The sequence below is a fragment of the Pararge aegeria genome, chromosome Z, assembly GCF_905163445.1.
Source record: "Pararge aegeria chromosome Z, ilParAegt1.1, whole genome shotgun sequence".
Taxonomy (NCBI): Eukaryota; Metazoa; Arthropoda; class Insecta; order Lepidoptera; family Nymphalidae; genus Pararge; species Pararge aegeria.
The window spans coordinates 11,290,246-11,308,822 of NC_053208.1; the positions used below are offsets into that span (position 1 = coordinate 11,290,246).

General features: G+C 33.8%; 1 protein-coding gene across 1 annotated transcript in view; it reads right to left on the bottom strand.

The window, feature by feature from the left end:
- Nucleotides 1-18,577, bottom strand: part of LOC120636356 (dynein heavy chain 5, axonemal) — an 86,097-nt gene that overhangs the window by 11,942 nt on the left and 55,578 nt on the right. Inside the window, exons 18-30 of the mRNA XM_039907803.1 lie at nucleotides 14,010-14,179; nucleotides 12,424-12,639; nucleotides 12,124-12,352; nucleotides 11,843-12,042; nucleotides 11,475-11,756; nucleotides 10,967-11,226; nucleotides 10,076-10,295; nucleotides 4,406-4,605; nucleotides 2,861-3,336; nucleotides 2,241-2,452; nucleotides 1,384-1,608; nucleotides 699-871; nucleotides 56-211 (exon numbers count right to left, since the gene is read on the bottom strand). Coding sequence (XP_039763737.1) covers nucleotides 56-211; nucleotides 699-871; nucleotides 1,384-1,608; nucleotides 2,241-2,452; nucleotides 2,861-3,336; nucleotides 4,406-4,605; nucleotides 10,076-10,295; nucleotides 10,967-11,226; nucleotides 11,475-11,756; nucleotides 11,843-12,042; nucleotides 12,124-12,352; nucleotides 12,424-12,639; nucleotides 14,010-14,179 — 3,019 coding nt within the window. The remainder of the gene's footprint in view (nucleotides 1-55; nucleotides 212-698; nucleotides 872-1,383; nucleotides 1,609-2,240; nucleotides 2,453-2,860; nucleotides 3,337-4,405; nucleotides 4,606-10,075; nucleotides 10,296-10,966; nucleotides 11,227-11,474; nucleotides 11,757-11,842; nucleotides 12,043-12,123; nucleotides 12,353-12,423; nucleotides 12,640-14,009; nucleotides 14,180-18,577) is intronic.

The window sequence follows — 18,577 nt, forward strand, 5'->3', positions numbered from 1 at the left end:
ATGGCATTTGATAAATGAACAATTTTTAGGCTCTCAAACACTTAAAACTCAATACCTGTAATCCATTTGATCAGAACAGTTGAAAACGACAACGTATTTGGCGAGGGTTTTGCCCATATCTTTCACAGTTTCTGTCTTCCCAGTACCAGCAGGGCCACAGGGCGCACCGCCCATGCTCATTGCTAACGCTTGTGCCAAGGTTATGTAGCACCTGTTGATAACATCGCAATATATAGAACACAGTATCAATAGCCTATAAAAGTCCTGTGATGGACTAAAGGCCTCTTCCAACGGATTAGCCCGTAATCACCACGCTGGGCTGACGCGTTGGTTATCTCAGTGCATATTAGTAGTAGAATATAGAACGGGTTCTCTCGGTTCTCCGTTATTTACCCTTAGTCGCCTCGTACGACACCCGCGGGAAGAAGAGTTTGGTAATAATAGTATTCTGATTTGCTGTCGCCACATGGTATAAAATACAATATTATGAATATTAAAAATATTTTGTACAACGAGGCAACGGAATATAATATCATAAATCATAAGTAAATCTTTATTCTAGTGGCTAATTCAGTCTTGTGTTTAAATATTTAAATTAATGTTGTAGATTACGTTTATGATGATGATAGTATTATATTTATAATTAACAAACTATCATTAATTGATCACAGTGGTGATAATAATTTATTTCCACCTACCTGTCAGTTAAAGGTGTGATGACGAGCCTTTCAGTGCATCCCAAATATTCATTTTGATACGCGAACACCACATCCGTTACTGATATCCAAGTCCTATCGGAATCTTCTTTAAAATAAAATCGACATTGTTTCAGCCATTCAAAGTCATTAGCGGAACGAACGTTTAGTCGACACTGCAAATAAAATTGTAAAGTGTAAAAACAATGACTACTGTGTTCGCATGCCAAATAGTTAATTAATTGTATCCAACATTGAGCCGCAACGAAATGATGCTGTTAAATTAAATATTATATTTTAATATATTATATTTTCGCACTAACTTTCATATACAAAGTTGCACGTGCCCATCTATATTTTATGGTAAGGTTTTTTTCCCACAAAATGTATGTACTTGGGCTAGCCCAAGTAAGTTTTAACTTCTATTTTACATGCGTCAAGACACCTGAAGTCAAGTGAGCCTTCCAGTGTGAAATAATATCCGTAAAATATGCGCGTCTAAGAGACGTGTGTTGTAAGCCACAGAGCATCTCTACAGCGGATAAGGCGGGGATTACATCGATAAGCGCGTAGTTGAAGATGCTCGACTGGACTACGCTTCTTATAGACGTGTGCTTACGCTCACGTTTATGCACAGAGTGTATCAAGTTGGCCAATACAGACTTGCCACCACTTCTTTTTAACTTACCAACATATCAAAAATATCTCGTTGGTGGACATGTATAGTGATGAGAGTTTCAAACTTTGTACGTTCAATCTTCAGCAGGTCCCTTGTTGTTTGATCTATGAGAGTATTCAAGAGCTCCAAAAATTTATTATTTGTGTCCAGCATTATCTTCTTGTCCTGTCGTGCTTGCATTAAAGCAAGCTCCGCATCTCTGGTCCAAATTATTTGAATACCCAATAATCCAACCTAATAAAACAAGTAGTACTTATAAATTGGAAACAGCATAAATTACATTTGCCTCCATAGTGCATACGCTAGATAACAGCCCGGTTTACCGGCACTCTGACCTACTAAAAGGCATATCCTTGGAAAAGTACGCGAAATGCTAGATCACGCCACTGTGAAGGCAAATTCAAATCGCGGCTTCCAACCTGCGTTAAGATTGCGTCCAGCATCCGATTAATTACTAGAGTGCGCAGTCTAGCAAACAGTCTTTATTTGGTCGCTATCAGGACAAACATTTTATCGCCACTGAGGATGCGGTGGGCTCACTGACCTCTAAAATCCTACGCTGGACTGGAATGAAACATCTCCGTATTGAAGCCATTTGAATTTTGAATTTTTTTTTACTAACAGCAATGGTTAAGGATCTCGGAACTAACGCTAGTGATGCTCCAGTTTAAAAAAATCGTGCTATTAGAGGCATCTAATGGCTTTTTACCGGAAAATGTACGCATTGTTATATATTTTTTATCTTTGCTAGGGCTTATGAGTTCGTAAAAAGTTTTTTTCTCTAGGAGTCACCCAAATCACTAAAATTCCATTAAGGCTATTCCTACGTTTAGCGAAAAAACATCGTGTATAGATAACAAAATTACCTGTGCCGGCATTTTATCAAGAAACATGAGAAGATTGAAAGATGGGTCGTTGATAAATGAAACAGCGTTACGGATGATCGAGTGTAAACTGCTCTGAGCAGATTGCAATAGGGACGTGAGCCACGTTTCAACCGACCCCTCTGCGCGCACTGGTCTTTCAAGTTTGATTTCTTCCCCTTCGGATGATATTATTGCTATCATTTTGTTATATTCTGTGAAACAGGAAAAATGTAGCATTAAAATAAGTGTAACATATTATATTAATGTTTTTAATTTATTAATTTTACATCTTGTTAGTTATTTTTCATCTTTAATGTTGGTTAGTACAGCAATCCGCACTGGTCCAGCTTGGTGGACTACGGCTTCAATCCCTTCTGATTGTGGCAGGAGACCCGTGGCCCTGTAGTGGGCCGGTAATGGATTGATAAGATGATTTATTATATTAATGATACAAAACTGTATCATTGATGTAGTGGTTAGAGTTATAGCATATCAGATCTAAAAAATGATAGGTGTTTATGTCTGTTAATATAAATGAAGAGGCCTAGGTTATCCTAGCAATAGAGCATTACGGGGCTAAAGTTGATTGCCAAGACTGACGATGATGTGTAATGGCTTACCTATATCGTGAAACTTCACATATCTTATGTTGTCAAAGATGGACAACAGATGATTTTGGATTGTGTGGGAGTCAGAAGCTTGGCCGAGAATTTCGAGCAAAGCTGGATCAGATACAAAAAAGAATCTCGGAAACATGGTACGCTTCTTTTCAAGGTAACCGCTCAAGCTTTTCTGACAAAGCTCCAATTGTTCTTGAAGATGTGGCAACAGCTGTCTCAAAAGATCGTCACCAACGCAACAGGAAACAACGCCGGGTGTTTCGTGTGCTCTCTGCATTATTTTCTGCCAGGACTTATCTATTTTGGAAAACCGTTTGGCCTCCTTTGGAAGTTGCTTAGCGATATCGCCACCAACAAACACAGCTTCCAGGTACACCCACATATTCTGAACGAGCAGCCAGCGTTCAAGAATTTCATTAGTGCTTTGAAGATCGTACAACCACTGTTGTATTTGTTTTCTGAACGGTGCATTATAACTGTTGATTGAAAGTAATAAAAAACTTAATAGGCACCCTCCAGACTTTACTATAATTAGGTCATAAAGACTAGAAAAACGTTTGAAAAATAAAAAATACATAATTAACTTATAATTATAAATGTTCATGGTTATAAGCAAATTAATATTGTGTAAAATTGTCCATTTAACAAAATCATCAACGTAGTTAAGGAATAAAATAATGTATCTTTTGAGCTTAAAAAAACTATTTAAAAACATCCTCACAAAAATGATCGTTATCGAGATCGAGTTAAGTTACCTAACCCATGCATTTTGTAAGTCAATGATTTTAATCATGAAGCATATATGAACCCAAAACAACGAGTGTTAGCTGTTTGCCAAATGGAACCATTATGATTTTTAATGAATACGATTTTCTTGTTCACAATCGACCCTCAGATAATGATCTGAGGGGTGCTCCCCTATCGCTTCGGCTCTGTCAATGCCAAAGGGATAAGGGGAGCGCTTAGCTGAGCATGAAATACATTTGTGATGTTTTATAGATAGCAAAATTGCACGTCGGTCTAATGTTTGGTTAACATGTTCTACTATCATATCTTATAATATCATAAAGTCTTTGGTCCGATCTCCGGGTCGGGCGAAGAATTGTTAGATATATATACCAGCCCAAAGTTAGCAAAAGTATCTAACCCCGTGCCTCGGAGAGCACGCATGTAGCATGTTTGTATCATAGTCATTAAAGCTCAGCAAACTGAAATGGAGCAGCGTAGTGAGGCTATAAATAAACAAATAAATAAATATACTACGACAATAAACACATCGCCATCTAGCCCCAAAGTCAGCGTAGCTTGTGTTATCGGTACTAAGATGACTGATCAATACTTTTATGAATAATATAAACACCCAGACACTGAAAAAAAATCATGTTCATCACACAAATACTAAATCGAACACACTTTGTCTTAGTCCCAAAAAGCAGGGTCGCTGCCCGTCAATCGGCCATCTAAATATGCTCGAAACCACCTCTATCCTATCCTATCCTATTGACACCTCTATCCTATATGAGAGGAAGATACATATTATATTACCGATTTGACAACAAAGAGCCTAATATCATTAGACTGTCCTCTAGTTGACCAATAGTCTCCGCAGTGGTATCGCCTCTGAGAAGTAATTCTCCACGGTTATTAAACGTTTGAAAGGTTAGTTCGTGAACCGACCATTCGTTTGTTACTTGCCGCAGTTTAGCTTCTATATCCTTTTCCTTCATCGCTGATATACAAATATCCTAAAACATTTAAACATTATATTAGATGAAGACATTAGCTGAGCATGCATCGTGGCCGTGTGGTCGTAACATATGACAATATCTTGAAGTCAACGGATGTCTGTGGTTAAGATTAATCCTAGAAAATTTGATTTTAACTACCTAAACTTTTTAAATTTTCATGCCATTTTCCATTTTACTTTAAAATCTCTTCAGTGGTTTACTGAAGAGATTTTTAATTAGATTTAAAGTTTAGCAAGTAGATAGATTCTTGAAGTAAACAGAAGAGATAAATCCTGGAGAGTTTAGATTTTGGGAAGAATTTTTAAATTTTCATGCCCATTTCATGCCAATTTGCATGTCATGATGAAATTTAGCAGGTGTATTGCATTTATTGCTACTTTGTATGTCCAGTTGCAACATGGCCGCGACCGCTGAAGCTGCACTCCGGTTTTATGAACAGGTTGTCTTAAATTCTAAATGCAAAATCGGTAGAACTGCATAGTTATTCCCATAATTAAATTTAAAATTACTTAATTTCTTTTTAAACTCATATTTAGAAAAAAAATGTAAGTAGTAGGTAGCACCTAGATCAAGAGTGTGCAATGAAGGAAACGAAATGTATACAGGATTATTCGCATGGAGTCTGTTAATGACGCCTTTTGCCATATATTGGTATACCATAAGTAATAGTAAAAACTTTTATAGCCTATAACCATCTTTATAATAAATTTGGATTTAATATAATCTTTATGATAAATTTGGACTTTACGAAAATAAGAAACAGATAAAACTATTACTTTTATTATTTTGTTAATGTACATTCATTGTCTTAAAAGTCATAAACTCTATTACACATAATAAACGTCCCGTACAAATTAGTAACGAGTACCTAGAACGGCTCAATGTTGCGATAATAATATAATATAATTTAATTGAGCACACATTTCCACAACATTCACAATAAAAGACAACCATTATTAAACGCATTTGAACATTACTAAAGAGAGTATTAAATATAGAATCATTTGTAAAATTATTATAAAATAATTAGGTATCTTTTTATAAACCAGCCATTTATTGGCATCTCACTGTTTCATATACAAAATTCATATATAATTTGGATAAAAGTATATATTATATAAAATGTTTACACAATAATTTTTTTTATAGAAAGTTTACTTTTTATTCTACCTTTATTTCGATTAAGAGTGAAGATGCCAATCATTGGGTATTCATACTAAATATTGTAAATACATGTTTTCTGAGAATATATTAATAATGAAATTAAAACTAGGTCAACTGGGGATCTTATAAAAGAATATATAATATGTGTAGAGTAAGCGATAAATATTGCATTGTACATTTTAACAACTTTATCATTCCAATAATAATTGGACCTTACTTACAAATAGAAAACCAGCGGTTTTGGTTCGGTGCCCTTAATATAAGATTTACACGTTCATAATAATGTAGATACGTTTTCTAGTATTGAAATGCTAAATCCCCACGGCTTCAGCTAATGCTGCTCAAAGAAAGGGAAGAGAAGACTAAGAAATTCAAATTCTTTGGGTTGTATAAATAGTCCGCGATAGTGTGGTGTAACTCTTAAATAAAAAACACATGAATGTGTAAATAGTAATAAGATTCCATACTGACCATTGCAACTGAGGACAAACAATTCATAGGAATCGTGACTCCTAATATAGGTCAGCCCGTATCTTAGAGGCCAATCCCTACCCAAAATAAGATTGAGACATTTGCTTTATTTCTAATTCTCTATAAAAAAATGAAATTATTTTAAAATGTCTTAAAAAAACTAGTCGTAAAATTTGTTTTATTTTAGTTTTTATTGTCAAAAGTTGTATTGTACCTACCTCTTTGTTTATAAAATTAAATTGCTTATTAGATTCATTTGGCTATAAAGTTGTATTAATATCTAGTATTGTTAATTGATTATAAACATTTCCCAAAACAAAAATGGCTGCAGAAGTACACGAATTTTTGTTTTAAAAACAATTATCCAGTTCCATTTTCACTTTTCACTTCACTTTGTATTTTGATACTAGAAAATTGTTCTACGATGGTAAATCTTATACGAAGAGTATGGGAAACAAATCCTAACCAGCTTATTCCAAAAATACAATTATTCATAAAAAGTGCGCCGTAAATACTTTTTGTAAATTTTATCGATTTGGCTACTCTCATTGGCGACAAAATCTAATGACTACTACTTATCTCATATACATTTTAACAAGAAAACATTCATTTAAATATTTTACTATGTAAATACTATTCGAGAGTACTTAAAAATCTGAAAACAAGTCAATATATAGAGATTACTTATGTAACATTAAATTTTCTGAGAATAATTTTTTTTTTTTTCAAGCAGAGCGTATTTTATTAAATTTTTAGTAATAAAGATTGAATTATGATTGAAGAACTGCACCTTCTTATATAGAATTTTTATGCACGGTAAAGTTCTCATGGTTTTTAACCAAAATAAATGCGGTTAATTCTCGCGCAACAGTAAGCTTTATAAATACTGATATACGACTATATTTAGTCATGTGAAACTATGAAAACCACCTAAGACACAGACTCGAGACTTTTTAAAAAATATGCCAAGAATGGTTTTAAAAATGCAAAGTTAACTTATGACTTATTACTTACTATACTTTTAAACATCCCACTGGTTACCGATCAATCGATTTCATACATGGACTAGCAGCAGCGTACATGTATACCCCCTAGGGTAATTATGGCGAGTGCTTGGGGTCGCAGCCCCTTTTATATTATTCTGCGAGGGAAATATAATGCGAGTGAAGGTCGCTTAGTGAGGGTTCCTTGAAAGGGGAACGTATAATTAAACCGCAAATATTAAAATCAAAATATACCTTATGTTTTAGAGGTCATTACCAAGTTAGATTGAAACTGGTTTGTGAAAGAAATTTTGTTTTAATTTTAGGATATGTAAGAAAGCTTATTTAATGCGAAATCAGTATGTAATGGGGACGTTTTATTTTTCCCATCTTCTTATTATTTTTAACATGATTTTTTATTACTACTGTTACAAGACTATTATTAATAATATGTGTCTTTAGTTTAAAGACGTTAGAGAAAAAATACCTTGATTACCGACAAACACACAGAACAGCAAAATCCTTTCATTTTGCTAGTATTAGATTAAGAGTCTTTAAAGCTTATAATAATATTGTGTATCAGTAATATACACACAACACTTTATTCTTGCATCGCTTGAGCTTTTCCCAAATCAGTGTAGCATTGGCACGAATTCGGATATTGATTAATTTTTTGGTTAAGGGAATTTTTCGCACATAGATGGTTGGTAGCTGGTTCCCTAATAAACTCCTGGGATAATTCAATTTCATGTGGGGCCAATCTTCATCGTTCTTATCACTTATATATAAAAGTGTTGATTGTGTAATTTGGCTTAATTTCTTCATTTAAAAATAGCATTCCATTTACTCAATTTATAAAACAACGGGTCACCCTACTTAATAACTTAGCCCCCACCACGATAATATAAGATCATTGATTTAGTTTACGATACCTTATGAGAAATTTGGGGCCTTATTCCAGTTTAGATGTTTCGTAATTATTTTCCTCCTCTTCCTTGGTTTTGGAGCACTTAGGGCACACCCTTTTCATGTAATCGAATAAAAATTTAGGAATTTTTTCTTTTGTTTTGCAGGCATATGTGTTGCATTCTGAAGAAGTGCACTTCGAAGTATAATATTGAGAAGCATCGACTAACCACAAACACGTAGGGCAGCTCATTTTGTCGATATAAGTCCAGGGCATCGTTTGCTGCGTGTAATGGCTACACTCACACTATTGAAACTAGGCTACGTAGATCGGAGAACAATATTTAACTAGTTTAAATTGTATTACGACGACTATTTAACCATTCTGACTATTAATTCAATTGCCAGATGCAAGATTCGTGAAGTGAAGGTGAAGGAAAACGAGCATATGTCAAAATATGCATCCTTACTTGAAAATCAATAGAGAAAAAAGGACAGATGCGGTCGAGATACTCCAATTATATTGATTTATCATATGCACAGGTTGCGGTATTTACTAGTACCTGTAGCGGGTCACTAATACGCTCCCGGTGGTTTTCGTAACGATCTGTTCGTTTCATATCTTTATTTCGAACGTTAAATGAATGTTATAAATATCGATCGTTCAACCATTATCTTAGTTACTAGAAATAATGAAATATTTGCCGTTAAAAATGACTGTTTCATGGTTTTTAAGAATTAAGTTCATGAAATGTAATAGTCATTTAGTTTTCTCTTTATCGACACTACTTTTATTCAAGTCAAATTAGTTGATACGTCTGTCTGTTCGTGCTGCTTTAACAACCAGTCTTGAAGGGAGATTCTACTTAAGAATTGACAGGAAACTCTGCAGCTCTCTCTTCCAACATTTTATTATTTGATAACATTATTATTTATTGTTTATGAGATGAAAGGGTCGGCGAAAGTTTCGAAGCAATCATTTAATAAAAATACAATATGTCGGGCCACGAGAAGTAAGGTTTTGTAGTAACTGCCCGTCACAATATGCTGACATAGGCACGTTTTTTGTTTGGACCTCTGAACATATTATTGAAATTGAGTTAACGATTTAACGGCTAATTATGTCTTAAACCAGGACCACAGAGCACAAAATGGTAACTATGGTTATAAAAAACAAGATCACAAAGAAAAAAATATATATTTTTCCTTTTCTAACACCACCGCGTGTTCAAGTTGTTGTATTTATGGATTATCAATTTATATTTGCCACTTATTATATAAGTGCACTTACGAGTATTATACACAAAAAAACAATTAGTTCTAAGTGAATTTCAATGAAATTCATACGACTGTACCAAGTTCATTTTATAAGTTGGCCGTCTATTACCATGTCATATTTTATATTAACTTGTAATGCCTACTTAGTTATTATAAATAAGCACTACCAAGCCTAATCCGCAAAAAAGTCTTTTCGCTCACCAACGATAATTTAAATCAAGATAAACGAGAAGAAAAACCATCCCTAGGTTTCGCATAGGGACATATTTTAAACATACATATAAATCTTTTGATTTCTTGATTTCATTTCAAAACTTTGCCGATCGGATCCTTGTTGACTCAGTTATTTTAAACCATGAAAAAAGCATAATATAATTTTGTTGTCTTGCCAAACCTTACGGAACCTTTATTGGATAAATTTGGCGTCTGTCGGTCAATACATCCTTTTCTCAATAAAGATTTGAGATACTAGGTTGAAAAATTTAGTAAATAATAATAAATATTGCGAGATAAAGAAGATTTTATTGAAAATGATCAGTTGTTTGGAGGAATACGGTGAATACAAAGTTCTATCGCTAAAATAACTACTGTATTATAGTGGAGCGTTCAATACCAATAAAGTCTGTAGTTTGAAATTAAATTATATTTCCATATAAGTTACTTACCTCAATATCTTCTTTATTTTGCAAAAGTGGCGCTTCTAAAATATTTTTAAGACAAAAATCTTCGTTGTCCAATTCAAAAATATATTTCGTCACTTCCATAATGCGTTGCCAATGGCGCGGTTTCATAGCGCGATTAGCCATTAATTCTAGAAGCGGGCACATATCGTTGAAATCGTCTATAGTTTTCTTTAAAGCGTAAAAAGCTGGCCATTCCTTTAATCTGAAATAGAAGTTAAATTACCCACCATTGTCATACTCGTAATTTTAGTCAAAATAGGCCGCTTATCTCAAGTATCTTCCATGGACAAGAGAAAAGAAGAGCACTAATTTGAAGTCAGGTCAGCTCGTCGGAAGATTTAATTGATGATTATTATTATTATTATTGATTATTATTATTATTATTGATTATTATTATTATTATTGATTAGACTACCCAAAAGTCTATAGATAATAATTTTAGGCTTAACCTCACCCAGGATCGACCCAAGATCTCATGATCTATTAATACTATGCCTACCACTGGACTAATGACGTAGTTCCAGTTAACGACTTTTTCTGACGGTTCCTATTGACGGTGACCCGTCAACTCATTTTAAAAATTGGCGATGATTTAAATATTGCAGTTTTCAAAATGTTCGTTTTGTATTCAAACAAATTGTTGGCAATTTGCCAGATAGGTAAGTTACAAAATACGGAAACAGGCAATAACAGAACTAACATCAAAATAATGTAAATTCTCACACAACTCCAGTGAAACAAAATTCTGTGAAATTTCCATTGTTCAACAGTTTTTCGTACATAATGAAAACAATATTTTAACAATAAAGCATTACCTAACAAAATATATGTGTAATCTCAGTTTTAACATGCTACAAAGATATGATTACTTACCCTTTAGGCAATTTTCTACATCTATTCTGGAATTCCATTAGCTCATTGTTGATCTCTTCAATGTTTACTTCTCCCCATGGTATATCATAATAGCTGCTGACTCTGTCTATAACATCATTGTATAACTTGTAAAGCTTTTGCAGGAGATTTAATTCCTTTCTTATTTGAGCAAGCTCTGGATATTCAGTGTGTGGTAAACCAAATAGTTCTTCACCGTTTTGATATGTTTGTAACTTGCGCCACATTCCATCAAACCGATTCTATGACATAATATTAAAACATCAAGTACAAAATAAATTAACTTTATGTTTAAGAGTCAAGTGTAAGTAGTATGTGGGCTATCGGTTAAAATGACGAAAAGTAGTTTCAGGATTTTAAATACAAAATCAAGAACCCATAATTTATTTTCTGTTCCTGTTTACATAGTTACTGATGATGCGATGTTGCAATTAAATGTTTGCTATACAATTTTTAAAGTAGTTAGTTTATATACAAGTTATAAAGTTACCTGAAACAATATTAAACGATCGGAGGCCTCTCTGGGGCTTAAACCTGGTTGCATGGGTCCTGCATATCTATACTCATGACAGTATTCTGCATTATCTTCACGGAACCTGTCTAAGTTGTTTTGGAGATCTTCTTCGAATTGAGGTTGCATTGAAAGTAACTGAACATGAGATGCAAGTGCAGTGGCTTGCAGCTGTTGCCAACTGTACCTAAGGTTATCAACCTGTTCCATATCTTCTTTGCTAACTGGGAGCTCATATCTAGTTATAACGTTAAATGCTTCCTAAAATATAAACGAATTATATATGGATAATTTCTGATAGAGTATACTGCAAATATTATTATATAAGTTAAATTTAAACAATTTACTTCAACTGGATCAATTTTTAATTCCATATCAACTTCTTGTTCTCTTATCTTTTTCAGCGTTTCCATCACTGTTCTTACATCATCTAAATCACGTATTGGCCTTTCCAGCTTACGTTCTAAATCGTTCATTATAGCGTAAACGTAATCCATCTCACGTTTATACTTCTTACGCATTGCTTGACTTATTTTATATGTACCATCTAAAATAAAAAAAAAAAACTTTCGTTTTCGTACGTTTTATGCTTATAACCAAAATTAACTGGAATTTATAAAATTCTTACTTTTAAGTTCTGTGTTAAGCCCCAACTTAAGCTTTTCTGTGGACACCGCAACACAGTTGCCAATAATAAGCACATCGGGTTCGGTGGCTAGTTTGGCCTCTAATTCACTATGTCTTTTTAAGGCAAGCTCAAAATCATTAAGATTCCAAGCCAACAATTGACGTAATGTTTTTTCACATTTCCATAAGTAGTGATAAGGGCGCCAACGTTTGACGAGTGTATTTAATTCCTGTAAAGTAACTTATTCTGAGAAAACTAACTTTTTGATACAACTTATACTTGTTTTAAAAATACAATTACCGTTTTCACATGTGATGTACACATAGATAGTAAAGTTAGTGTTTTTACAATTTCCTTATTTTCCATTATGTGATTGTAAAAATTTTTCTGCTGAAATGGGAATACTGGTTTCTCTTCTGATTCTAATCTATAATATTTCTTTCTCCTTTGTCTGGCAGCTTCTACCATCTTCATTGACTTTTGTGCCATGTTCATAGGCGCCGTAATTGCATTACCCTGTCCGTCAAGCTTCGTAACTACTTCGAATAGCTGATTTGGTTGGTGACCAGCTAGTGTCTTCCAACCCACCTAGAGGAAGGAAGCGTGCACACGGGAGCAAGGCCAGCAAATAAATATGAATTCAAAAAAGTAAAAGGAAAAGATTGGTATTATTTACAAATGATAAAATAAATTGAAAGCGACATTAAGTGCAGCATAAAATAAATTTAAATGGCATTGAGCATGGCATCAAGAGTGTGTTTGCAGACAAATACACCGTCAAGTTTCACATGTGATTGGTGCAAATAAGTAGACGATACACAACAATAAACAACACAATTTGGAAGAGAACGAAAGAGAAAAATAATTAATTAAATTTTATTTCTATATGTACAATACGAAGAATTTAGTCCCTTTCTAACCTTATATTATTGATACTTTAGAAACTAATAAAAATTGTATTTTTACAAATGCTAGCTCTAAAATATTATAGTGATCTGGAGAAACACAAACCTGCGCCGAATCTTTGCGTTGATCTGAAGGCTAAAATTGATTTCGTTATCATAATAATTATTATAATTTAAAAGATTTTTGAAATTTTAAGCCATGTATGAATTCAAATAAATGGGTTGGTTAATATACAATTTATTACTTATTTTGTAAATGTTGACTTAACGGGCATCTAATAAACTTGAACATTGGTCACAAGAGTCGCCTGTGGACATAGGGGTTTTAGTGATAAACTTTAAATTGTAAATGAAAAAAAATATAATTTTAACAAAATATAAACTACTCTTAAGTATATAGATTGCTATACGTCCTAGGTACCGAGACCAATTTTTGGTTCATGGTTTTAGATGATTGCCTAGTTGCTTTATTTGGAAGAAACTTTTATAGACTTTGAGTACGTCGTTGAGCGCCGATTAGCAAAACTAATGCTCCAGTAAAACTCAAAAAATTCGGTTAACAAAACTGAGGAATATACAAAGCCATCGAACCTGTTTACTTAGCAAATCGAAATTTGCTTCCTGGGACTCTTTAACTAGACCTTATGGTGGGTTGCACGCAGTATGAAAACGTGCACAAGGTTGGAAGGCACGGCGCCTTTGCCTTGTCTTAAGGCCTATGCAAGCCCACTAAGAGGGCTTTGTTACAGGTGAAATAATAAATTTCTGTGAACTTATTCCAGTCCGTCAGTTATATTTTCAATATTCAATTTTATTATTTCATGTAAATGAAATTATTATTACAGTTGCCTGTGGTTTTGCTCACGTTTGTGTATTTTAAGACATAAACACATTACACTTAAAGCGTAACAAATAAACAAACAAACTCATTCTGAGATTTTTTTTATCATTGCTCATTTGTTATTGTTTTCATTTATTTACCTTCGGAGGTTTTCCTCCGGTCCACTGGGCAACTCCTTTTGATAACCCAGATATTTGTTTTCCAGCTAAAACGAGAACATCTTGAATCTCTTCCAGAGTTGGATTCACTGACACGCTCGGTATCAAGAGGGTAGCTTGCAGCAGGAAAATCGGGCGTTTTGGAAGATTCGCTGAAACAGTTTTTTACATGGTAGGCATTCGGCAGGCATTTTCATTAGTAGTAGAGCTTTTTCTGTGGTTATAGTTACAAGTGATAGTTCTCCGCTTACCATCTGATGGGCCATTTGCTTGATTCGTCAAGTATTACGATAAAAAAAGGATAATCTTAAATAGAATTTTTTTTTTCCTTCGAATACAAGTTAGCGGTTTAATGCGATCTTACCTCAAAGTTGCAATGGTCCACACCATTTCAGGTAGTGGTATGCCTAAGTAATTTTTCTTACATGGAAACGCGCTAGCTTAGTAATGTAGCTATTCCGTTAGGATGGCAACTAGCCGAGGTAAAAGCTTTCCTTGATTTAAGCCAATTTACTCAGTAAGTTCCGCAAGTAGATGTCTAATGTGTATCTGTAACTTATGTACATTAATGTACAGAATGCTCATGAATGCACCTTTGCTAAGTAAGATTAGGAAAGTTTATGTTTTCGAATGGTAAATTAAATAACGACGCCATTACTGTTTCTATCGATTTCTTTCCAGTTTTTTTACTTATGACGGCATTCGGTTTGGTTTGTGCACGCGTAAATAATTCAACGTTATAGCAGCTTCATCGGCGGAAACATTGGTAGTATTTTTATTTCCATAATAGTTTATTCGTATGAATTCTTCTTACTTACCTTTTAAACTGACTTTAATTACATAATAAAGAGGCACATATGGTCATTGTGTTTAACGGTTTGTCAGTTTATATAACAGTGGTGGTCACCACTGTTATATAAAACCAGGCAGTTGTAAAACTTTTTGTTATTTAAAATATTGCGAATAATTTTGAAAATTTATATATATAGATAATGAAAATTTATATATATAGATAATTTTTTTATAATGTTTAACTAAAATTTGCTGCGGTTTTTACGGGCATTTTTTGACTGTCCCTCCGTCCTTTCAACTAACTCTATGCCAAATATCAAATTGATTTGGAACGTTAGCTGGGCTGTGAAAGAAGAACAAAAAATAAAAAACTACACACTCACATTTGAAATATAAGTTAGCATAACACCTGATGATCATGAAGTGAAATCGAAGGTCATAAATTCGTGTTTAGATTTTATCTTCGATAAAGTAACTAAGCTCAAGGAGACTTCCATTCCAAAAATCTCAAAACTTTTCTTATATTGTGTGTGTGGACGTTTCTTATACTGTGCTGGACGTCCAGATTTTGGGTAACGAATCTAGGTTTGAGGTTGACCTACAATCTAATGCATAGAACCTCATGGGTTTTATACGTGGAATCGATTTATTGATAGATGACGAGCTTCCTGACGCATTGGTGAGTGCTGTGATTTTAAGTGAGAGGTCCTGGGTTTGATTGTTGGCGGGCCAATTTGGATTTTTGTTCTGAGGTTTCAGTCGTGGCTTAAGACCTTACTGGAAAAGACGTCCCGCCAAGCGATTTAACGTCCCTGTACAATGCCGTGTATAAACCATAAGGTCATGGGTTTAATACAACAGGCATACAACTAACGCTAACGCCCTGCCAGTAATCGAACTTGGACCTCCTTTTATCGTGCATGCCCAGGGATGAATAAGCAAGTATCGTAAACAATAATTCTACAAGATAGCCTAATTATTAAAAGGTTAACCTTTAGTTACCTTTCAATTTTTCTGTGATATTTGGACAAATAATCATACAGTGTTGATTCTATAATACAATTTAATTAATAATTAAACATTGGAATCATCGTTCTCTGGACTTAGCTAGTAAAAGAATATTATGGGCTATAATATATCGAGTCGGTTTTTCTGAATATCAATGCTATCAGACATTTTTATGCAAGAATAAAATTTTTCTCACGAAATTCAGTAGCAAAATTATTTTTATTTTTGTCAATGATAAATATTACGTTGCCCTGCCACCTCTCAAAACAAAATAGAACAGGTAATGACATTTCTGCATTTGTTTAGATATAAATTAGAAAAAATTCGTTCTCATCGTGCTGTTTTTCAATGATTTCCTTTTTTTGGTGATATTAAGCTCGTGGATTTGTGAGATTTGTCCTGTATTGTAATGGTTAAAAAAAAATGTATTCTTTATTTATTTTACTAAAGAAAAGTGTTCCAATTTGGTAATTATTTAAAAATGTCGGTATTGTGTGTTTAATGGTATAAACTCGTTTTGAATTTCACTATAGCAGTGAACTAGCAGTTAAGAGACGATTGATTCTTCTTATTCACTGGAAGTAAAGAGTAGCTCTCACGAGTTCCTTAGTTCGATTCCCAGGTCGGGCCAAAAATTTGTATGGTATATTTTAATTTTGTAAAAAACAGATCTAGACATGAGATGGAAATCCTCGTGCATGCGTGCCTCGTGGAAATGCCAACCCGCATTGGATCAGGTAGTATATACCGTCCTATGGTATAGGTAAGCTATATTATATATACATACATACAGTATACATACATACAGTATAGTTATATAGCTAAGATATTTACCTCTTTCTTACTAGATTGGCTATTTTAAATTACACGTCTATTACTATACTAAGAAAATAATAGAAAATAGTTTAAAAAAAATATTAAGGAACAGCTAGGTGAATATTAGTTTCATGATTTTCTCCACATAAAGAAAATCCTCGCATAAAGGTAAGCCTTGTGATAAAAAAGACTAGACTAGAGCTTGAAAGTAATTTATAACTATAAATACTTTTATGTTCAAGTGCATAAAATCGAGTTTTAGTACGGTTTTTTTAAGTATTTTATTCGTTTTATCCTAATTTAACAATATTCAGGCATTAACATCATTTATTTTAATATTCACTTCGAGTTTTAGGTCGACTGACTGGTTTGCGGAAATTGCAGCTTGAAAATTTTCCGCCGTCAACCGCACCATGACCAGGAGTACATGAAATATAAGAGTAGTGTTTCACGATCATGGATACCGCCTAAAGGGGCGGTAACCTAAGGAAGTGAGAGAGGCTATATTTCAGACTCGTCTAGCGCAGCTTGCCGTTTCCGATACTGCGCAGCGTGGGCGGTGCCATAGGGAAAATCAATACGATTCTCCCCTTTCCACTAAGAAACCGGAAGTCAGAAGTTTTCATCAGTCCTATTAATTTTTAACTGAATAGACTATACCGATATGATGATTTCATACGATTCTTTAATATTGAAATGAAAAATACCGCTTTGTAAACTTGGCTTTTGGTCAGTTTATCTATTGCTTTTTATAAAAAGTATGAAAACATTACTTCCGATTAAGTACTACGTCAGAGGGCGCTGTCGGCAGTCGGAGCAGAACTCGGTTGCATTCGGAGCGCAAATACAAGATTTTTTACGTTAAATAAGTTATTATCAAGCATAAGGGTTAAAATAACAGTACTAAGTGCGTGTAAGTGTTAATAACGATATATTACAAATTATTTGTTGTATTCAATAATCATTTGCCTTTGTTTTCGGATATCGACCACGTCATGACAAAGAGTGTAGTGAAGCGTACCTCAAACTCAGCATTACCAAATGGTGTTTGGTGCAGTTTAAGGTTTACGATTATGCAATGAAAGCAATTTATGAGAATATATCCAAATCCATAAATGCTTTAAACATTTACTACGGATTTGTGACTCGGTGATCAATACGGTGCAAATTTAAAAATAGGGCAATTTAGTTATGGCCGACGGAATTGCAAGTGCCAAATTATGACTACCGTTTTCGAGGAGGAAAAAGTATTTCTAATAAACTCCTTAAATAATAAATTAATCTTGATGAGCCTCGACGGTTCTACAACAAGCACACAAAAAAAAAAGAGAATTCATCATGTCACATCCAAGGCCAATTAATTCAATGATGCGAACACTGGTTTGCAAGAGGCACAATTAATATTAACATAAAGCTTAAAAGGGGTTAACTGGTGAAGTCTATGCTCATAACTCAAACCCAAGGGCTTTTAACTAGAATTGTAAAAACCGATTTGATTACTAAGAAAAGTTCAGTCATGTGAACAACCGGGAATTCTGATTTTAAATTAGTCCGCCCAACCAACCTTATTACATTGTCGTAAAACAGCTAAAAAATGACAAAAAGAGAACTGACTTGACTAACCTACTTACAAAAAAGGATGAGGTTCTTATTTCGGTTGCATTTTTATTTTTACCTTTTTTATTTTTCCTACCTCAGTCATTTATGAACCGATTTGAATAATTCTTTATTTGTTTGTAATGTTTACTCCGTACTTCGTTAGACTTTTTAGTATACAACGAAAAAGTAAGAAATACATATTTTATACAACGGTGCAACGGTGCATACACGGTGCGTACATAAGTCGGTGTCAAGTAAAATGTAGAAAATTACTAGATATAGATCATATACTTCGTATTCCTTTTTATTAGCAGCAAGAAAAGTCCTTGTGATTT